At 35.8% G+C, this 23,598-nt stretch overlaps 1 protein-coding gene across 1 annotated transcript in view; it reads right to left on the reverse strand.

The window, feature by feature from the left end:
- Window positions 1-23,364, reverse strand: part of LOC309823832 (uncharacterized protein C1orf185 homolog) — a gene marked incomplete at both ends in the record, with an annotated part of 32,127 nt that extends 8,763 nt beyond the window's left edge. The window contains 3 exons of the mRNA XM_082656430.1: window positions 3,343-3,472; window positions 14,383-14,488; window positions 23,307-23,364. Of these exons, the coding sequence (XP_082512556.1) occupies window positions 3,343-3,472; window positions 14,383-14,488; window positions 23,307-23,364 (294 nt within the window). The remainder of the gene's footprint in view (window positions 1-3,342; window positions 3,473-14,382; window positions 14,489-23,306) is intronic.
- Between the last annotated feature and the right edge of the window lie 234 nt (window positions 23,365-23,598).

Here is a 23,598-nt window from a genome sequence, read left to right on the forward strand (position 1 = left end):
CTAAACACATTTAAATGGCTAAACTTTAAAATGCTGCTAAGTACCAAATGATAAAGAGGATGCAAAAACATGATTATCTTATACGTTACTGGTGGATATGTAATATGGTACAATCTGGAAATCAATCTGGAAATTTCTTGAAAAATTAAACATATTTACCACATGATCCAGGAACTGCATTTCTGGGCATTTATTTTAGAGAAACTAAAACTAATGTTTTCCAAAAAGCCTATACACAAACGATCATGGCATCCTTATTTTGTAATAGCTCCTAAATGGAAACAACCCAATACTCCTCAATGGATAAATGGTTAAACAAACTGTGATATCTCCACACAATGTTACACTACTAGCAATAAAAAAGGAAAAAACTATTGATACATGCAATGATATGGAGGGATCTTACGGGCATTATGCTAAGTGAAAAAAGGCCAAGCTCAAAAGGCCATATGCTATAAGATTCCATTTATATAACATTCTAGAAATGAAGAAATTACAGTGATGGAGAAAAGATCAGTGGTTGCCAGAGGTTAGGGAAAGGGAGTGGGGGAGTGACTATAAAGGGTAGTATGAGGGAGTTCCTTTATGGTGATGGAACAATTCTTCTGTATGTTGGTTGTCGTGGTGGTTATACAAACCTATACATATGATAAAATGTCATAGAATTTTATATAAAAACAACAAAAAGTGAGTACATGCATAAACTGGTAATCTTTGAGTTAGGTCTGTAGCCTAAATTTCCTGGTTCTGATAATGTATACTTATAATAAAGTATACTTTTCATAAAGTATACTTATATAAGATGTCATTGGGGGAAGTGGGTGATGGGTATACAGGACATCTTTGTAATTTTTCTGCAACTTTTTGGTCTGTAATTCAGAATAAGATAAGATAAATATATTGTATTTATATTTACTAACAACAAACAGTTGGGAAATAAAATTTTTAAATCAATACTATTTACCATAGCATAAAAATAACTATAAATAAAACTAAAACAAATGTGAAGGACTTCTACACTGAAAACCACGAACTAAAATAAAAGAACACCTCAACAAATTAAATTAATACATATAAATTAAAGAAGTCAATAAAAGTAGAGTGGGACTTTCCTGGGGCACAGTGGTTAAGAATCTGCCTGCCAATGCAGGGGACACGGGTTTGATCCCTTGTCCGGGAAGATCCCACATGCTGTGGAGCAACTAAGCCTGTGTGCCACAACTACTGAGCCTGCGCTCTACAGCCTGCGAGCTGCAACTACTGAGTCCACGTGCCACAACTACTGAAGCCCGTGTGCTCTAGAGGCCACATGCCACAACTACTGAGCCCACACGCCTAGAGCCCATGTTCCACAACAAGAGAAGCCCATGCACTGCAATGAAGCATAGTTCCCACTCGCTACAACTAGAGAAAGCCCGTGCGCAGCAATGAAGACCCAATGCAGCCAAAAAAAACTTTGACAGTTTGGCAACAGAATTAAACACCTCTTACCATTTGATCCAGCAATCATGCTGTTGGTAGTTACCCAAATGAGTTGAAAATATATGTCCACACAAAAACCTGCCCATGAATGTTTATAGCAGCTTTACTCATAATTGCCAAAACTTGAAAGCAACCAAGATGTCCTTCAGTAACTGAGTGGATAAATAAATTGAAGTAGATCCATACAATGGAATATTATTCAGCACCAAAAAGAAATGTGCTATCAAGCCATAAAAAGACAGAGAGAACTTTAAATGCATATTAATAAGAGAAAGAAATCCAAAAAGGCTACATACTGTATGATTCCAACTATATGACATTCTGGAAAAGGCAAAACTATGGAAACAGCTGAACAATCACTGGCTGGAGGGAAGGATGAACAGGGATGGAACAAGAAGATTTTTAGGGTAGTAAAACTATTGTGTCTGATACTATGATGGTACATACATCTCTGTTTCTCTGTCTTTCTGTCTCTTTGTTCCTGTTTATCTCTGTGTGCGTGTGTGTGTGTGCCTGTCTGTCTGTCTGTCTGTCTCTCTCTCTATATATATAGATATGTCAAAACCCACAGAATGTAGGATTCAAGAGTGAATACTAATGTAAACAATGGACTTTAGGTGATGTTGTGTCAGTGTAGGTTCATTAGTTGTAACAAATGTACCACTCTGGTGCACGATGTTGATAGTGGAGGAGGCTGCACTTGTATGGGGGCAAGGAGTATATGAGAACTCTATTTTTTTCTCAATTTTGTTGTGAACCTAAAACTTCTTGAAAAAATTAAGTCTATTAAGAAAAAACTACAGTGAGATACTATTACACATCCATCAGATTGTTAAAAATTTAGGAGCTTAAAAACATCAGTATTTGTTGATATGGAGCAATCCTAGCAATTATGCATGCCTGAGGGGAATGTATATTGACAAAACTACTTTGGAAAATAATTTGAAGTTATCTAATAATATTAAACATGCACAAACCCCATGAGTCAGTGATTCTACTGTTAGGTACATTCCCTGTGGAAATTTCCTTTAAAAAAACCAACTGAAAACAACTCAAATGTCCATAACATAAAATTTGATATATTAATACAATGGAATATGATATAACAATAAAAAATGACGAATGATGGGTATATGCACCAACCTGGATGAGTCTCAGAAATGTAATAGAAAAAGGGAAGACTATATTAGATGTGGAGTCCAAAATATATAAAATTTAATAATGCATTGATTAGCTATATCATAGTTTTAAATTTCTACTGGTGTCTCCCTTGTTTTACATTGTCCATACAACTATTTTGATGCCATATAACAGAAAGTTAATTATGTGTCTGCCTTTCCCACTTGTACTACACTAGCACTTTTAAGGTAGGGTTTGTATCTTACTATCCTCAATAGGTAGGGCCCAGAGCTCAGAATGTAATGAAGCCTTAATAAAGCCTTATTAATTTCAATTAGCATTTTGTATTTAATTTCAATTAGTTGGTTTGGTTAGGTTATTTGGTTATCTGAGTATCCTCTTATCTCCAAATCTCTTTCTTCTGATAGGCTTGGCAATTTTTGCTTTGTTTTTTTATGCCATTTATCTTCATCCCTGTAACAATTCCAATATGGGAAATACAGGTTCTCAGGCTAGAGATACAGAGAAGCAACTGTAGAAGGAGACATTTTCATTTAATCTTTCAGTTTCCTGTAATATAAACTCTAACTAGTTTGGGTAATTTAAATTTAGCTCCTTGTTATTGTACCTCAAATTTAAAAATAATAGTGGATAATTTAAATAATTTAAAGACAACAACGCTAATGACATGGTGTCAAAAGAAATTATTTGAAAACATTGCTATAAAATATTACACACTACCTGTAATTGGAAATTTCCAGTATGAAAATTTTGAGAAATAAAAACACACTGAGATTTAATCTTTGCCTTTGATGGTCTTTGTCTGCATCTCTCATCAATTGTTTTAAACTTGCAATCTTGAAATATTTCTCTGAAAAATATTTTATAGAGAATATTATTAAACATGAATTATAAAACAAAATTATTCTGTTTCCAACAGTTCTACATAAACGTTTTAAAATCAGAATATATTATATATTTATTTTTAAAAGCACAAATCAACTTATATATTCCCTTTTCATATGTTACTGATTTCATTACACCTATTTTGTCCATAGAACATAAATTAAGCTACTTCTTCGCAGGGTTAATATTTCCAGTTTGAAGATTAACCATCAGTTTTTGATAACCTTCTCTCTGGTTGTGAGATAATTAATCGATTTAATGTCAATTAGTCTTTTCATAGATTTGCCTTTAATGGCAAAGGAAATTAAATGAAATGGAACTCAGTGGCCAATTTTATATTTAATAATGTCTCTGGCAAAAGTAAGTAGAAGGAAACTGAATTGAAACTAATGACTTACAAGGGAAGAGTACCTGTGATCTTTATGCATGCAGTCACAAGAAATTTTGAGAGAAGGTTAGAAATAATGAAGCAGCAAGTAAACTGATCAAAGCGGATCAAAGATAGTTAAGTATAAAGGAATGTAGTTTCTAATAGTAATTCTAAACTTAACAATTTAAAAAATAATGCTGATTGCCTTTTCTTCTTTCCGAGGTACTAGAAATTTTCCAAATTAATTCAAGAGATCATATTATGTTACTTATTGCAGTATTAACAATTAAAATTCATTCATTTATTGAATTCAATTGACTTAACAAATATTTACCGAGTACTTACTATGCGCCATGCATTAAACTGGATGTTGTATATACAGTGGCAGGGGAAAAAAAGCACAGCCACTATACTCATGGAACTGTCATTGCTCTCATGGAGCTTAAACACTAGCAAGGAAGACAGGTATTAATAAAACAATCACAAGAAAATGAAAAATTACAACTGTGGAAAGTGTTATCAAGGAAAGCTACCTGCTACTCTATGAGTATATAAGAAAGGGAATTAACTTGGTTAGAGAGGTCAGGGAAGGCTTTTCTGAGGATGAGATGATTGAATTAGGCATCTGAAGAAATGGGAGTAGTTATTAGATAGAGTGTAGTGGAGGAGGGGAGTTGTAGGAGTAAGAATATTCTAGTCAGAGAGGATATCAAGTGCAAAGACCTAGTGGCCAGATTAGGACAGTGTAGCAGAAGCACAGAAAGCAAGAGGGAAAGGTGGAGATGAAACTGGAGAGTATGCATGGGCAGACATGCAGGGCCTTAAAAGTCATGTGACTTTGTCTTCATCCTAAAAGCAATAGCAAGTCCTTTATAATGTAGTGGGAATGGGGTGGAAGGGTGGGGTGACTTGATCAGATCTGCATTTGGAAAATATCTGGCTGAAGTGCGAAGAAGAGATTAAATGAGGAGTATAGTGAAGGTAAAGGGTCAGTTATAACTCTGTAGGACTATGTGGGGGATAATGATAAGTTGGATAAGGTAGTGTCAACGATAATGGAGAGAAATGGATAGATCTGGGCAATTAATGAAGTAAAATAAATAGAACTCGGTGATGGTTCGAATTTAGTAGGGGTGGGAAAGACAGAGGGAGATATCAAGCATGTCTACCATCTTTCAAGGGAAAAAAACCAAAACAAAACAATCCTTCCTTGACCTCACAGTTTCTTCCAGTTTCTGCCCCTTTCAGCAACTCCCCAACATCAAAAAAAAAAAAAAAAAAAAAAAGCTTCTTAAAAGGATGTATATACTTGTCTGAATTTTCTCTTGTACTTTACACAAAAGTCAGCTTCTGAACACATCACTCCACCAAAACTGTTCAAGGCTACCAATAACTTCCATGTCGCTATTCCAAAACTTATTTCTCTATCCTCATCTTTTTCAACCTTTTTTTTTTTTTTTGCGGTACGCGAGCCTCTCACCGTTGTGGACTCTCCCATTGCGGAGCACAGGCTCCGGACGCGCAGGCTCAGCGGCCATGGCTCACGGGCCCAGCCGCTCCGCGGCACGTGGGATCTTTCCGGACCGGGGCACGAACCCGTGTCCCCTGCATCGGCAGGCGGACTCTCAACCACTGCGCCACCAGGGAAGCTCAAACATTTTCTAATTTTGACTTGCTTGATACCACACATCTTTCTGCTTTTCCTTTTCAGATGTTGTAGATTCTTCCTACTCTTTTTCTATATGTCTAATATTGGTGAGCTGAAGACCAGTCCTATGTTCTTCTCTTTAAACAATCACTCCCTGGTTAGTCTCATCCAGTTGTATGACTTTTTTTTTAATTGGAGTATAACTGCCTTACAATGTTGTGTTAGTTTCTGCTGTACAATGAAGTGAATCAACTATATGTATACATATATCCCTTCCCTCTTGGACCTCCCTCCCACCACCATCCTACCCATCTAGGTCATCACAGAACACCGAGCTGAGCTTCCTGTGCTTTACAGCAGGTTCCCATTAGCTATCTATTTTACACATGGTAGTGTATATATGTCAATCCTAATCTGCCAGTTCATCCCACACTCCCCTTCCCCCCATGTCCACCCATCGGTTCTTGTGTCTGCATCTCTATTCTTGACCACAAATAGGTTCATCTGTACCATTTTTCTAGATTCTACATATATTAGTTAATATACAATGTTTGTTTTTCTCTTTCTGACCCACTTCACTCTGTGACAGACTCTAGGTCCATCCACACCTCTACAAATGACCCAATTTCGTTCCTTTTTATGTATGACTGAGTAATATTACATTGTATATATGTACCACGTCTTCTTTATCCATTCATCTGTCGATGGACATTTAGGTTGTTTCCATCTCCTGGCTATTGTAAATAGTGCTCCAATGAACATGTGTCCTTTTGAATTATGGTTTACTCAGGGTATGTCCCACTAGTGGGATTGCTGGGTCATATGGTAGTTCTATTTTTAGTTTTTAAAGGAACCATCATACTGTTCTCCACAGTGGCTGTATCAATTTACATTCCCACCAACAGTACAAGAGGGTTCCCTTTTCCCCACACCCTCTCCAGCATTTATTGTTTGTAGATTTTTTGATGATGGTTATTCTGACCAGTGTGAGGTGATACCTCATTGTAGTTTTGATTTGCATTTCTCTAATAATTAGTGATGTTGAGCATCTTTTCATGTGCCTCTTGGCCATCTGTATGTCTTCTTTGGAGAGATGTCTATTTAGGTCTTCTGCCCATTTTTGATTGGGTTGTTTGTTTTTTTGATATTGAGCTGCATGAGCTGTTTGTATATTTTGGAGATTAATCCTTTGCCCATTGCTTCATTTACAAATATTTTCTCCCACTCTGAGGGTTGTCTTTTCGTCTCGTTTATGGTTTCCTTTGCTTTTAAGTTTAATTAAGTCACATTTGTTTATTTTTGTTTTTATTTTCATTACTCTAGGAGGTGGGTCAAAAAAGATCTTGCTGTGATTTTTGTCAAAGAGTGTTTTTCTTATGTTTCCCTCTAATAGTTTTAAAGTGTCCAATCTTACATTTAGGTGTTTAATCAATTTTGAGTTTATTTTTGTGTATGGTGTTAGGGAGTGTTATAATTTCATTCTTTTACATGTGGCTGTCCAGTTTTCCCAGCACCATTTATTGAAGAGACTGTCTTTTCTCCATTGTATACTCTTATCTCTTTTGTCATAGATTAGGTGACCACAGGTGCGTGGGTTATTCTCTGGGCTTCCTATCCTGTACATTTGATCTCTATTTCTGTTTTTGTGCCAGTACCGTACTGTTTTGATTACTGTAGCTCTGTAGTATAATTTGAAGTCAGGTAGCCTGATTCCGCCAGCTCCACTTTTCTTTCTCAAGATTTCTTTGCCTATTTGGGGTCTTTTGTGTTTCCATACAAACTGTAATTTTTTTGTTCTAATTCTGTGAAGAATGCCATTGGTAATTTGATAGGGATTGCATTGAATCTGTAGATTCCTTTGGGTAGTATAGTCATTTTCAAAATATTGATTCTTCCAATCCAAGAACATGGTATATTTCTCCATCTGTTTATGTCATCTTTGATTTCTTTTATCAGTGTTTTATAGTTTTCTGTGTACAGGTCTTTTGCCTCCTTAGGTAGGTTTATCCCTAGGTATTTTATTGTTTTTATTGTGATGGTAAATGGGATTGTTTCCTTAAATTCTCTTTGTGATATTTTGTTGTTAGTGTAGAGGAATGGAAGAGATTCCTGTGCATTAATTTTGTATGCTGCTACTTTACCAAATTCATTGATTAGCTCTAGCAGCTTTCTGGTGGCATCTTTAGGATATTCTATGTATGGTATCATGTCATTTGCAAACAATGACAGTTTAACTTCTTTTTTTCCAATTTGTAGTCCTTTTATTTCTTTTCTGATTGCCATGTCTAAGACTTCCAAAACTATGTTGAATAAGAGTGGCGAGAGTGGACATCCTTGTCTTGTTCCTGATCTTCGAGGAAATGCTTTCAGTTTTTCACCATTGAGAATGATGTTTGCTGTGGGTTTGTCATATACAGCCTTTATTACTTTGAGATAGGTTCCCTCTATGTCAACTTTCTGGAGAGTTTTTATCATAAATGGGTGTTGAATTTTGTCAAAAGCTTTTTCTACATCTATTGAGATGATCATATGGTTTTTATTCTTTAATTTGTTAATATGGTGTATCATATTGGTTGATTTGCATATATTGAAGAATCCTTGCATCCCTGGGATAAATCCCACTTGAGAATGGTGTATCATCCTTTGAATGTGTTGTTGGATTCTGTTTGCTAATATTTTGTTGAGGAATTTTGCATCTATATTCATCAGTGATATTGGCCTGTAATTTTCTTTCTTTGTGATATTTTTAGTTTTGGTATTAGGGTGATGGTGGCCTCGTAGAATGAGCTTGGGAGTGCTCCTCGTTCTGCAATTTTTTGGAAGAGTTTGAGAAGGATAGGTGTTAGCTCTTCTCTAAATGTTTGACAGAATTCACCTGTGAAGCCATCTGGTCCTGCACTTTTGTTTGTTGGAAGATCTTTAGTTACAGTTTCAATTTCATTACTTGTGATTGGTCTGTTTATATTTTCTAATTCTTCCTGGTTCAGTCTTGGAAAGTTGTACCTTTCCAAGAATTTGTCCATTTCTTTCAGGTTGTCCATTTTATTGGCATACAGTTGCTTGCAGTAGTCTCTTATGATCCTTTGTATTTCTGTGGTGTCAGTTGTAATTTCTCCTTTTTCATTTGTAATTTTATTGAGTCCTCTCCCTTTTTTTTTGATGAGTCTGGCTAAAGATTTATCAATTTTGTTTATCTTCTCAAAGAACCAGCTTTTAGTTTTGTTGATCTTTGCTACTGTTTTCTTTGTTAGTATGTCATTTATTTCTGTTCTGATCTTTATGATTTCTTTCCTTCTACTGACTTTGGTTTTGTTTGTCTGTTTGTTTGTTCTTTTTTCTCTAGTTGCTATAGGTTTAAGGTTAGATTATTTATTTGAGATTTTTCTTGTTTCTTGAGGTGAGATTGAATTGCTATAGACTTCCTCTTAGAACTGCTTTTTGTCATTGTCATCTGTTTCTATGTATTTTTTTATTTCCTCTTTGATTTCTTCAGTGATCTCTTGCTTATTTAGCAGTTCACTGATTAGCCTCCATGTATTTGTGTTTTTACAGTATTTTTCCCTGTAATTGATTTCTAATCTCATAGCATTGTGGTCAGAAAAGATGCTTGATATGATTTCAATTTTCTTAAATTTACTGAGGCTTGATTTGTGACCTTGGAAAATGTGATCTATCTGGAGAATGTTCCATGTGCACTTGAGACAAAAGTGTATTCTGCCACTTTCGTGTGGAATGTCCTATAAATTTCAATTAAATCTATCTGGTCTATTGTGTCATTTAAAACTTGTATTTCCTTGTTTTCCGTCTGGATGATCTGTCTTTTGGTTTAAGTGGGGTGTTAAAGTCCCACACTATTGTTGTGTTACTGTCAGTTTCCCCTTTTATGGCTGTTAGCATTTGCCTTATATATTGAGGTGCTCCTATGTTGGGTGCATAAATATTTATAATTGTTATATCTTCTTCTTGGATTGATCCCTTTATCATTATGTAGTGTCCTTCCTTATTGCTTGTAACAGTCTTTATTTTAAAGTCTATTTTATCTTATATGAATATTGCTACTCCAGCTTTCTTGTGATTTCCTTTTGCATGGAATATCTTTTTCCATCCCGTCACTTTCAGTCTGTATGTGTCCCTAGGTGTGAAGTGAGTCTCTTGTAGACAGCATATAAATGGGTCTTGTTTTTGTATCCATGCAGCCAGTCTGTGTCTTTTGGTTGTAGCATTTAATCCATTCACATTTAAGGTAATTATTGATATGTATGTTCCTATGACCATTTTCTTAATTGTTTTGGGTTTGTTTTTGTAGTTCCTTTTCTTCTCTTGTGTTTCCCACTTAGAGAAGTTCCTTTAGCATTTGTTATAAAGCTGGTTTGGTGGTGCTGAGCTCTCTTAGCTTTTGCTTGTCTAAAAAGGTTTTAATTTCTCCATCGAATCTGAATGAGATCCTTGTTGGGTAGAGTAATCTTGGTTGTAGGTTATTCCCTTTCATCACTTTAAATATATCGTGCCACTCCCTTCTGGCTTGTAGAGTTTCTGCTGAGAAATCAGCTGTTAACCTTTTGGGAGTTCCCTTGTATGTTATTTGTCATTTTTCCCTTGTTGCTTTTAATAATTTTTCTTTGTCTTTAATATTTGTTAATTTGCTTACTATGTGTCTTGGCATGTTTCTCCTTGGGTATATCCTGCTTGGGACTCTCTGCACTTCCTGGGCTTGAGTGGCTAATTCCTTTTCCATGTTAGGGAAGTTTTTGAGTATAGTCTCTTCAAATGTTTTCTCAGACCTTTCTCTTTCTATTCTTCTTCTGGGACCCCTATAATTCGAATGTTGGTGCATTTAGTGTTGTCCCAGTGGTCTCTAAGATTGTCTTCAATTCTTTTCATTCTTTTTTCTTTATTCACTCCTTGGCAGTTATTTCCACCATTCTATTTTCCAGCTCACTTATTCGTTCTTCTGCCTCGGTTATTCTGCTATTGGTTCCTACTAGTGTATTTTTCATTTTAGTTATTGTGTTGTTCACCACTGTTTGTTCTTTAGTTCTTCTAGGTTTTTGTTAAACATTTCTTGTATTTTCTTGATCTTTGCCTCCATTCTACTTCCAACATTTTGGATCATCTTTATTATCATTACTCTGAATTCTTTTTCAGGTAGGTGCCTATTTCCTCTTCATTTGTTTGGCCTTTTAGGTTTTTACCTTGCTCCTCCATATGTAATATTTTTTTTTGTCTTATCATTTTTTTTTGATGTGTGGGACTGTGCTCCTGTCTTACTGGTTGTTTGGTCTGACGCTTCCAACATTGGAGTTTGCAGACAGTTGGGTAGAGCTGGGTCTTGGTGGTGAGATGAGGACCCCTGGGAGACCTCACTCTGATTAATATTCCCTGGGGTCTGAGGTTCTCTGTTAGTCCAGTGGTTCAGACTTGGTGCTCCCACCACAGGAGCTCAGACCCGACCCCCCCAGCCCATGAACCAAGATCCTGGAAGCCACATGGCATGGCAAAAAAAAAAAAAAAAAAAAAGAGAGAAGAACAATAAGAAGGAATAAAAATTAAATAAATTTAGAACACTAACAGATATATTAGAAAAAATAAAAATATAAATGAAACAACAACTGAAAGGTAAAACGGAACCACAATAGTAGGGAAAAAAAAAAAGGGCCAGAAAAGACCTTGGCTGTGTGCGGCGAGGCTTAAGCAGGGGCAGGGTTTAGGCAGTGGGTGGTGTCTGGGCTCAGTACGCACATGGCTGGAAAAGGCCCTGGTGGGAATGGGGGGCGGGGCTCAGCATGGCTGGAGGGGGCTCAGATTGCCTCTGACCTCAGAGTGTGGAGGATCATGCCCGGGACCCCAGCAGGCTTGCAGGGTCCCGAGTGGTGGCAGGGAACACTAGTCCCATTCCCCCGATCTTCACATCCCCTAGGGTCCCTCCCTGTTCACCTCTACTCTTCCCCCTTCTCTTGTTCCCACGTCCCCAGGACCCATGTGGATGGAGGGTCCTCAGAAGGTGGAGGACAAGACCTGAGGCCCCAGCATGCTCCCCGGGGCCTGAGTGGGCAGGGGAAACGCTGGCCGCATTCCCCTCTGATCCTCCAAACCCCTGAGGGTCTCTCCCTGTCCCTGTTAATCTCCTTGTGGTGAATGGGTCTCTCCAGGCATGGGAACCCCTTCCCTCTCCCAGTCACCCCTCAGGGGTGCCAGTACCATCTCACCTCCACTTCTCTTCCTCCCTTGCTCCTTCCAACGTCCTACCTAGTCACTTGGGGGTTCCTCCCATCCCCTTGGGTGTCAAGGCCACCCACCAGCATCTGGCAGCTGCCCTAGTTGTGAGGAGATGCAAACTCCATGTCCTCCTACTCCACCATCTTGACTCCATGCCCCCCAGTTGTATGATTTTATATACCCTCTATACATTGATAACCTAAATCTTCAGCCCTGATTTCTCCCCTGAAATTCACACATGTATATCTGACTGTCTAACATTTTTACTTGGATGTTTCATAGGCTTTCAAACTTACATCCAAAATACAACTCCTAGTTTACCACCACTCCCTCAACTTGTTTCCCTCCCAATCACCTCCTCATCTCAGTAAATGGCATGATTAACTACTCAGTTGCTCATGATAAAAATGTAGGTATTAGCATTAACTCTGCCATTTCACTTATCTTTCCTTATCTCATCCAATCCATCAATAAGACCTGCTAACTTTACCTGCAAAACTACCCCAAGTCCAGCCCCTTCTCTTCATCTCCTCTACTTCCATATTAGTCTAAGACACAATCATCCTTAACATGGACTGTGCAGTAGCATCCTAACTTGCCTCTCCGCTTTTACTCTTGTTCCATTAACATACAGGATTCATAGACACATAAGAAAAATCTTTTAAAAATATGAATCAGGGCTTCCCTGGTGGCGCAGTGGTTGAGAGTCCGCCTGCCGATGCAGGGGACGCGGGTTCGTGCCCCGGTCCGGGAAGATCCCACATGCCGCGGAGCGGCTGGGCCTGTGAGCCATGGCTGCTGAGCCTGCGCGTCCGGAGCCTGTCTGTGCTCCGCAACGGGAGAGGCCACAACAGGGAGAGGCCCGCGTACCGCAAAAAAAAAAAAAAAAAAAAAATATGAATCAGAACTCTCCTACATTGCTGACGGGAACGTACATCCATCTTGGAAAACTGTTTAGCAGTTTCTTTTAAAGCTAATCATACTATCCACCAATTCTACTCTTACCCAAGGGGAGTGAAAGCACATGTACAAAAAGATTAGAATGTTCACAGCAGCCTTATTTCCTAAGGGCTAGATGTTGGAAATGACCTAAATGTCCATTAACAGAAAAATGGATAAACAAACTGAGGTAAATTCATACAATGTAATACTACTCATTAATCAAAAGAATGAACAGATAAATGCAACAGCATAAATGAATCTCAAAAATATTACATTAAGTGAAAAAAGCAGACATAAAAAGTCCATTTATATGAAGTTCAAGAATAGGCCAAATTAATCTATGGTGATAAAAATCAGAATAATGACTGCCTCTGGGTAGGAGGTGGGGAGAAATTCCTGGAAAGCAGGATGAGGGATCCTTACAGGATGATGGAAAATTTCTATATCTTGACTGGGGTTGTGATTACATGGGAATATATTTGTTGAAATTCAACATCATATATTTAAAATCTATATCTCAAATTTTTAAGTGTTATTAAAATGTAAATCATCTATAGGTGGCATTGTAGTCTTCAAAATGGGAATAATATTACTGCAACTTCATGGGGCAGTTATGAGGTCTAAATGAGATAACTACATATAAAGCACTTAGAACAGTATGCAGTAAACCCTTGATTTTAGCTATTATTATGATGATAATATCCTTCCCTTGCTTAAAACCTTCTGATGGCAGAAATAATAAAATGTAAATTCCATGTTTTAGCCTACAAATTCCTGTGTGATTTGACCCTTATCTCCCTCTTTAATCTCATCATTATTTCCGTCTCACTTCAGTCTACTCACACTGACTTTCTGTTTACTGAACAATACCAAGATCATTCCTACTTGGAGTTTCTGTACTTGCTATCACATTAGCTTAGAAAAAAGCTCTTCCACAGGGTCGTCACATGTCTGGCTTCTTTTTTTAATCTAAGTCTCAGATTAAATACTACCCACTTGAAGAGACATTCCCTGACCACTTTATTTGTTAATTATCTGTCTCCTCCCAGTGGCACTGCAAGTCTGTGAAAGAATGAATTAGTGAATAATTTCTGGTTTTCTGACTTGTGCAAGTGGATAGATAGTATGTATTCATTTGCTGAAACAGGGAATACTGGAAGAGTGTGTGGGAAGACCGTATTAAATTTTTTAACATGAGCCAAAGCAAATACTGAACCAATTAAATAATAAAAAAACACCAAATTTTAGGGTTGAAAGGAACTGAGGTATCAAGTATCTTTTTTCCATCTCCGGCAAAAGACTACATTTAGACCATACCAGAGATTCTGTCAGCTCTCTTCTTAAATATCTCCTAAAGAAAGTCTTTTTCTCTCAGTAATGTTTTTAACCTCTAAATTAGTAGTCAAAATTTTAAAAGTTTTCTAGCCTTCTATTATAATTCAAACCCATGTCTTCTACAGAATAAAATAGATCTCGTTATTTCTTAAAATTTTAATGCATGAAGATTGCTATTATACTGCTCAGACTATTATACTACTAAGACTTCTCTTTTCAGGCTACTCTAAACATGTAAAGTTTTCTCTCCCCAATCAAATTACAGAATCAATATCATTATAGTTATTTAAATTTAATACCATTTGAGAAACTCTTTCACTGAATTTTTAAAAGAAAAAAAGTCAAATATTCTAATAAATCTTACCTTCGTTTGCAAATCAGGAACCACAAAGCTGATGCCAAAGCAAAGAAACCAATTCCCAAAATAACAGCACCAGCAGCCAGAAAATAGGTTAAGTGGTTAGAAAAACCTATACAAATAAATTATAAAAGATTATTTCAGGCATATACCTTCATTCTCTATGTAAAATTAAATGACATAATAGCTTAACACATAATGTAGTGTTAATAACACATAATGTGTGTTAATACACAGTAACACCCATAAAAACACACATAATGTGCATTAATAACACATAATGTAGTGTTTAAGACATTAATGAGGAGGTTGGGAGACCTGACTTCTGGTCCTTTGCAATTCTAATAAATTTCAAGATCCTGAGTTTGAGAATTACTTGGGGCCTCATCCTCATTAGGGCCCAGGGCACATTTCTTTGACCCTACCAAAATTTGAGACCTAGGTTTTGCTTGTTTTTATACAGCTGTCACCTCCTTTCTTCTTATCTAGTTGTCTCCCTTTCCAGACCAGCTGTGAATTTTTATGCTACTTTTCCAGTATCATTCTTTGCAGTCCTTCAACATAAGAGGATTTCCATTTTATGATTTTTATTATCAATCACTACAAGGAGGTAGGTGAGGGTTGTAAAGAACAAATACGAGGAATTTTTAAAGACCTTAGAAATCTTTAAACATTTTATCTCTACTTTTTCTCAGGAACAGTAAAAAAGATCATAGCCAAAAGCTAAATAAAAACAATGTAAATAATGATATATCACAGGTTTATAACTGGAAAAGCCTACAGGAATTATATGGTATAACTCCTTCATTTTCCAGATGATAAAACTGAGGCCCAGGTGAAAGCAGTAAGTGAAGTAAGGTCATGCAGCAAATTAAGGGCAGTCCTCTGTTTTTTTCTATTATCGTATCCCTGCTACCAAACATCTTAATACTGGTATGTATTAAAAAGAATTAAGAATAAAGAAAGCATGAGATATTTATAGTTAGGCTGGTCAAGTATTCATTAAGATTCTGAAATCTGCTACCTAAGCATAAAGCAAGCTGTAGAAAGCTTTCACAGAAGGCTGTATAGAATTTGAAGGGCCTTAAGACAACTTAGGAGTATATTATTTTGGGAAAAAGTGGTTTAAAAGTATAAATCTAATAGAAGATCTTTATGTGTGAACATATTGTAAGTTCCAGTAAGGGTATGAGGTGATAAAGACTTTGTTGTTCCCATACTTTTGTTGTTTTCTAAGTAATTTCCAACTTTCTAGACAGTGCTTCTCAAGTCTTAGTTTTCTTTGGGTTCAGAAATATCTACATTTGGAAATTAATTAATGGTACAAAAAAGTTACATAAGGCTATTTATCAAAGTGAAACAATATGAAAAAACACCTCCAATTTTCATTTTTATATATGAAAAAATATAGATATTATGGACCAGATAATTTGTTGTGAGGGGCTGTCCTGTGCATTGTGCCAAAGGTATCTCCAAGCATTACCAAATGCATTCTGATGGGCAGAACTGCCCTCAGTTGAGGTTCACAGGCATAGTGGTATAAGGAAATATCAGATAGGATTAAATGATAAAAGCAAGATAGATAAAACATATATTTTTTAAAAATTTAAAGATATAGTTGTGCTCAAATATAAGATATATATTTCTGTGGACGAAAGTAGAAAAGCAACACACAGAAATAAGTAGGAGTTAAAACCACAAGCATGCTAGGCACCGAGATCTGGAAGCAGGAATTAACTAGAAGCAGAGAATATCAGTGAGAGAATTCCAAGACCAAGCCATCCTCTGGCGTGGTAAATGACCAACTCAAAAGAGGACCAAGGAGGAATCTTGGAAATTATAAATTAAAAAATTTTAAGATGGAGTACATGCTTCTTTAAATACAAAGAATTAATGAAATGAAAGATAATACTGAGAGATTCACCCAATTACATAAAAAAGTGAAAAATATGATAAATTATGAGACTTGGAAAAGATTAAGAGCATATAGCATAAAACTAATAGGGGTCCCAAAAGAGAGAATAGAGAAGTAGCAGAGAAGCAATATTAAGAGATACAGCCTAAAAAGGTTTTTTCTTTTCCTTTTTTAAAATTAATTAATTTATTTTTGGCTGCGTTGGGTCTTCATTGCTGCATGCGGGCTTTCTCTAGTTGCGGTGAGTGGGGGCTACTCTTTGTTGCGGTGCACGGGCTTATTGCAGTGGCTTCTCTTGTTGCGAAACACGGGTTCTAGGCATGCAGGCTTCAGTAGTTGTAGCACGCAGGCTCAGTAGTTGTGGCGCATGGGCTTAGTTGCTCTGCAGCATGTGGGATCTTCCCGGACCAGAGATTGAACCCATGTCCCCTGCATTGACAGGTGGATTCTTAACCACTGCACCACCAGGGAAGCCCAGAAGGTTTTTTCTTTAAAAAACTTTTTTTCAATTTACACATACTAAAATTCACTTGTGTGTGTGTGTGTGTGTGTGTGTGTGTGTGCAGTTCTGTAAGTTTTGACAAATATAAAAAGTATTTAATCACCACCACAACCAAGTTACAGAAAACTTCCATCACCCCAAAACATTTCCTTGTACAGCCTCTTAGTAGTCAAGTACTAACTGCTGGCAACCACTGATTATTTTCCATTCCTATTCTCTATCCTTATATTTTTGCCTCTTCCAGAATTTCGTATAAATAGAGTAACACAGCATGTTGTCTTTTGAGTCTGGCTTTTTTAACTTAGCATAATGCATTTGAGATTCAGCCATGTTGTTGCATGTATCAGTAGTTTGTTTCTTTTTATTGCTGAGTAACATTCCACTTTATAGATGGACCACAGTTTATTCCCCAGCTAAGAGACGTTTGGTTGTTTCCAGTTTGGGGTTGTTAGGAATAAGGCATACTATACATTTGCATACAGTTGCTTATTTGAACATAAATTTTTATTTCAGTAGGCTCATATAACAAGTATATATTCAAATTTATGAGAAACTACCAAACTGCTTTCCAAAGTGGCTGTTCTGTCTTGCTTTCCCACCAGCAAATACAACAGTTTCAGTTGCTCTGTATCATGGCTACCACTTGATATTGTCAGTTTCATTTCGGCCATCCTAATAGATGCACAGTGGTATCTTACTGTGGAGATACAGTGGTATCTTCCTTAAAAAAAAGGAAAGGAAAAAACCCTTTTAAGCTGCATCTCTTAATATTGCTTCTCTGCTACTTCTCTATTCTCTCTTTTGGGACCCCTGTTTTAATTTACATTTCCTTAGTGAATAATTATGTTGAGTGTCTTTCCACATGCTTATTTGCCATCCATATATCTTATTCAGTGAAGTATTTGTTCAAATCTTTGCTGATTTTTTAGAATTCTTTATATATTCTGGATACAAATCCTTGGTCAGATACATGATTTGGAAATATTTTCTCCCATCTGTGGCTTGTCTTTTCAATTCTCTTAATAGTGTCTTTCACAGAGCAAAACTTTTTAATTTTAGTGATATCCAATTTATCAACTTTTTTCTTTTATGGTTTGTGCTATGGGCTGTATCTAAGAACTCTTTGCAGGTCACAAAGATTTTCTTCTATGTTTTCCTATAAAATATTTCTAGTTTTATGTTTTACATTTAATTCATGATTCATTTTGAATTAATTTTTGCATAAGGTGAGAGGTAGGGGTCAAGTTTTTTGGGTTTTTTTGTTTTGGGATATGTGTATTCAGTAGTTCCAACACTATTTGATGAAAAGACCATCCTTTCTTCATAGAGTTGCTGTTGCACCCTTGTCAAAAATCAATTAGCTATATTTGTGTCAGTCTATTTCTGGAATCTCTATTCTGTCCCCTTGGTATACTTTGTCTATTCTTTCACCAATAACAACAATAATAATAATCTAATATTTATACAGCAAATACTATATGCCAGGCACGTTCAAAGTGATTCACTCATTTAAATTCAAAGATGTTCACTCATTTAATTCTCACAACTGTATAAGCTAAGTATTATTATTTCCCCACTTTACAGATGAGGAAACAGATGAGGCAAGAATGAGGTTAAATAACTTGCTCAAAGGCATACAACCAATAAATGAGAGAACAATAGTAATTAAAAAATTGCTAAAGTCCTTCTTTACCTAGTATAGACAATGAATAACTTTAGATTTTGTTAGAAAAACAGCTAGGTATAAATGCTAAATATTTAAGGGTATCATAAAAGAGGATATCTAAATGGCCAATAAATATATGAAAACTTCATTAATAATCACAGAAATGCAAATTAAACCACAACGAGTCAATACGACAACCCTGTACAATGCCTAAAATGAAAAAGATGGAAAATATCAAGTGCTGTCAAGGTGGCAGAGTAACATGAATTCTCACTCACTGTTGGTGGGAATGTAATTTTCTATAATACTTTGGAAAACTGTTTGGCACTATTATTAAAGCTGAACATATACATACCCTATGACCCAGCAACTCTTAGGCATATACCAAACTGAAGTACATATATATTTTCTTAAAAATATACGCTAGAATGTTGATAGCATCACTTTTACGTGTGTATGTTGATAGAGACACAAACTGGAAACTACCCAAAGGCCCACTGATAGTTAAACAGATAAATTTTAAAAGTTTAATTGATTTAAGGAAGCAAAATGTTCTATAACAATGGGAAAGAATAGAGTACAACTATGCACAACAAAGTGGATAAATTTCATAAATAATGTTGGGCAAAAGAAGGCAAACAAAGACATCAGGGGGGAGTTCAGGGATGCTGGTAATTAACGTACTGTTTCTTGAACAGGGTGCTGGTTATAGAGATGTGTTCAGTGAAAATTCAAGCTTAACACTTATGACTTATGAATAAACTAGATCTATATGTATCATCATAAATAGAACTGAAAAACCTAGTGTTCAGTGAATAAAGCGATTTCCATAAATTTATATTCATTATTCTAATCACATACTGATTCCATTTATGCACATTAAAAGAAAACACAAAATAATACTTTTTAAAAAACAATGTGACAGAAGTATTAAAATACACCATACTCATGATATTGGTTGTGTCTGGGGAGGAAATGAGGGGAATGGGACTATGGATTGAATATGAATTTAAGACTTTACCTGTAATGTTTTCTTTAAAAAATTAAAAATCTGAAGTTTATATGACCAAAAAATATTTATTTAGTAGAAGATTACATGAATGTTTGTTATTCTTTGTCCTTTTCTTTTTACTTTTCTGGTTTTCTCAAGTATAAAAAATATAAAAACAATAGGATCTCAATTTTGTAAAAAAAAGAAAGAAAGAAAAGAAAAAGGGAGAAACATACTTTTATAAGGAAAATAATCAATATTGGCTACTCCTGGGGTAAGGGATTAGTTATAATTTTCCACTCCAGACTTTTCTGTACATTCAGATTTTCTAGAATGAGAATCTTAGAAAAATCAGGAACAAAAATTTTTAATCTTAATATGTGATTCTTGACTCCTTTACTTAATACAAGTCTCATTGCAGCAACTTCTCTATTGTTATCACTGTGTTTACAGCCTACTTAGCTTCCTCCTCCTTAAGATCTCTGCCCTCCTCTTTATCCTTTTTGTAATTCTCCATTAGGGAAGAAAATAGGTGTGACTAGTAAAACACCATTCTAGTCCCTGGTTTAAATGGGCCATTTATATCTCAGGGGAATTCCAGTGAGCTATAGAGAATATGAAAGTTCCCAAACCACTTTACCAAGAGAAAGACAAATTACATATTTTCTAATACCTCCAACAAATCACACTTTATCTATAAATCAATCTGTAAAATGAAAAGGCTTGACTCTATGATCATTAAGATCCCCTCTCACTTTGAAGATTTAGTCAATATATAAGTTAAAGAAACACTATATACAGAGGTAGGAGTTTTACTTTCTTGACTCTGCCCTTAAGTATGCTATCTAAAGTAATGACTCCTCACTTTCAACAGTCACTTTATTATATGACCCTGTTTCTTCGTCTTTAATAATTGCTATAACAAATAGTCTTTTTTACTTATTGGTTTACTGTCTACTGTCTGTCTTCTTCTACTAGAAGATAAATCTTTCTCACTCTGGTATTCTTAGAGTTTAGAATAATGACTGGTTACTCAAAAATGATTGACAATTCAATGAATAAACGATAGGCACTGTGCTAGATGTTAGTATTAGAAAAATGAATAATAAAGGTATGTGGGTTTTTCTTGTTTTTTTGTTTGTTTGTTTGTTTTTTGGCTGTGCCACTCAGCATACAGGATCTTAGTTCCCCGACCAGAGATCAAATTTGCACCCCCAGCTGTAGAAGTGTGGAGTCTTAACCACTGGACCGCCAGGGAAGTCCCTAGGTATGTGGTTTAGTAGGAAGTTCATATATGTGGAAAAGAATAAGTGCAATTAAAAAGGTATTATAGGCATTATAATGGAAGAAATAAATACAAAATACAGATACAGGAAGATCTGTAGAAAGATAGGGGAAAAATTTTTTTTAATTCCATAGTCTAGTTAAACATGGTTTGAGAACTTTCTATTGCCACACCCGTGTCAAGAATTGGTGACTGAGGACTTCTTTGGTGGCACAGTGTTTAAGAGTCCGCCTGCCAATGCAGGGGACACAGGTTCGATCCCTGTTCCGGGAGGATACCACATGCTGCAGAGCAACTAAGCCCATGCGACACAACTACTGAGCCTGCGCTCTAGAGCCCATGAGCCACAACTACTGAGCCCATGCACCACAACTACTGAAGCCCACATGCCCTAGAGCCTGTGCTTTGCAACAAGAGAAGCCACTGCAATGAGAAGCCCGCACAACGTAACAAAGAGTAGTCCCTGCTCGTCACAACTAGAGAAAGCCCACATGCAGCAATGAAGACCCAACACAGCCAATAAATAAATAAATAAACGAACAAAAAAAAAGAATTGGTGACTAAAAGATGGTCATAGAGTTTAAAATCTGGGGGGTACAACATTTAAACAGAATATTCGTTACAATATTCTAATTATTATGATAATGACCTGTTGACAGCACTAAGACAACAGAGGCACTTTGACTAAGTGGAGGAACAGTTTCTTAGGGAACACCTAAGCTAAATCTTACAGAATGAGTAAGAGATAGCTAGCCAAAGATATTAAATCCTAAACCAGGGTATGACCCTTTCACCTTAAGATAAAACTTTCTCTCTATGCACAGTAACCTCCAGCTTACAGTTGATCCTTTTCTTACCATTTGCAGCCAAAACTCTTAAAATGAGAATTTCTACTTCACAACTTCTATTCCCAAGGTCATTAATAACTTCATTAACACAAAATTGAAAGGTCACTATTGACCATTCTCTCTCTCTCTTACCTTGGCATAAGTAAAATAAATTCATTTGGTTTTTCCCATTTCTCTGTCTATAATGTTATTGCCTTTATAGGTTCCTCTTCCCCAGTCTGTCTATCCTTTAACCTATCTATCTATAGCTGGATATATACATATCCTTTAACATATCTACATATGGATATATATAGATATATAAAGGATATAGATAAATATAGACACGGATATAGGTGTTACTTATCTGTATCTATGCCTATATCTTTAACCAGAATTACTATATATTTGTGTCAGGAGTAGTTTCAGATTGTCTTTTGTAGTGATTCCAGAACTGCATGTTCGGTTTTATTTTTTGAGTATTCAATACGTTTTTATTATACTTTCCTAGGGTTTTGCCAGATTTCGTCTCAGTTTTACTCCAGTTCAACAAATGCTTATTGAACACCAAATATGTGTGAGATACTGTTTGAGACACCAAGGGAGGGATAAAAGGCCATTGAAGTAAGAATGAATCCTTACCCTGAGGTTTAAAAATCTATAATAAAATATAAGCAGGGCTCATATGCAACTGGTATAAAAAGTTGACCACACTGATTTTTTTTTAGTTGTTGGCTGCTCTGATTGAATACAAAGCTAACTAGGAAGAACTTGTACTTGGAAGAGATACTTATTATGCTGGTTGGATTTTAATGTTATTATTTGAAAAATGGGACTCATATTACCTGTCTCATATAATTAGAATAAGGAATAAATAAGATAATGTTGCAAGGAATTACTAACATAGTAAAGAAGACGACATCTCAAACAGCATGCATATACCAGGCCATAAAGCAAGACTCAACAGTTTTATAGGATTATTACAGATACCACATTCTCTGACAATAATACAATTAATTTTAAATTAGTAACCTAATACATACTCTAGGAAAAGCTTCCATACTTGGAAATTTTTAATCACACTGTAAATAACTCTTGCATTAAAGAAGAAATCAATGGAAATTTGGAAATTACATAAAACTAATCAATAAAGAAGCACTATGTATAAATGCTTGCAGCAACAAAGCTGAAGACAAATTCAAGGGGAAAAAAAAAGCTGAAAATAAAATGAGCTTAGCATTCAAATTGCAAGTTGAAAAAGACAGGCAAATTGAGTCCAAATAATGTGGAGGAAGGAAATAAAAAAGAACAGAAATTAGTGAAAAAATATTAAGATTTTAGGTAAACACTAACAAGATTAACAAATCTCTAGTAAGAGTAACCAAATTTTAAAAAAGAAGGCACAGGTAAACAATTTCAAAGATGAAGAAAGAAAATAATTACAGTTACAGCAGATATTAAAATAAGAAAATACTTCCAACAAATTTATGCTAGTATATTCTAAAACTTATACTAAATTATATATACCTAAAAAGTGACTTACAAAAAGTGACTCAAGAATAGAAAACTTAAATGAACATGTATCCATTAAACTGAATCAACAGTTACAAAATTTCCCCCAAAGAAAGCAGCAGGCCCCAATAACTTTACAATTTCTACTGTATACCCATGATTCAAGTATTTCTTATCTTATACAAGCCCTTCCAGAGAATAGAAAGAGGTTTCTGGCTGTTTATCCAAATGTATTTTCCTCTTCTTCCCAGGCAAAAAGATAGACTACATGTCCCAGCTTCCCATACCATTAGGTGAAGCCATGCAACTGAGTTCTAACCAATGGAATTTAAATGGAAGTGATGTCATAAAAACCTCCTAAGCACCTTTCTCCATGTTCTTTCTCCCTTTAGGCTTGACTGGGATGGAGATGAACCTCAGGGAACTTTGGAAGCCATGTATCATCATGGATGTAACTGACAATTTACAGAACACTCAACCTAAATGAAATGAAACACAACATATCAGGATTTGTGGGATGCCAC

Source organism: Grampus griseus (assembly GCF_964374135.1).
Source record: "Grampus griseus genome assembly, chromosome: 1".
NCBI lineage: Eukaryota > Metazoa > Chordata > Mammalia > Artiodactyla > Delphinidae > Grampus > Grampus griseus.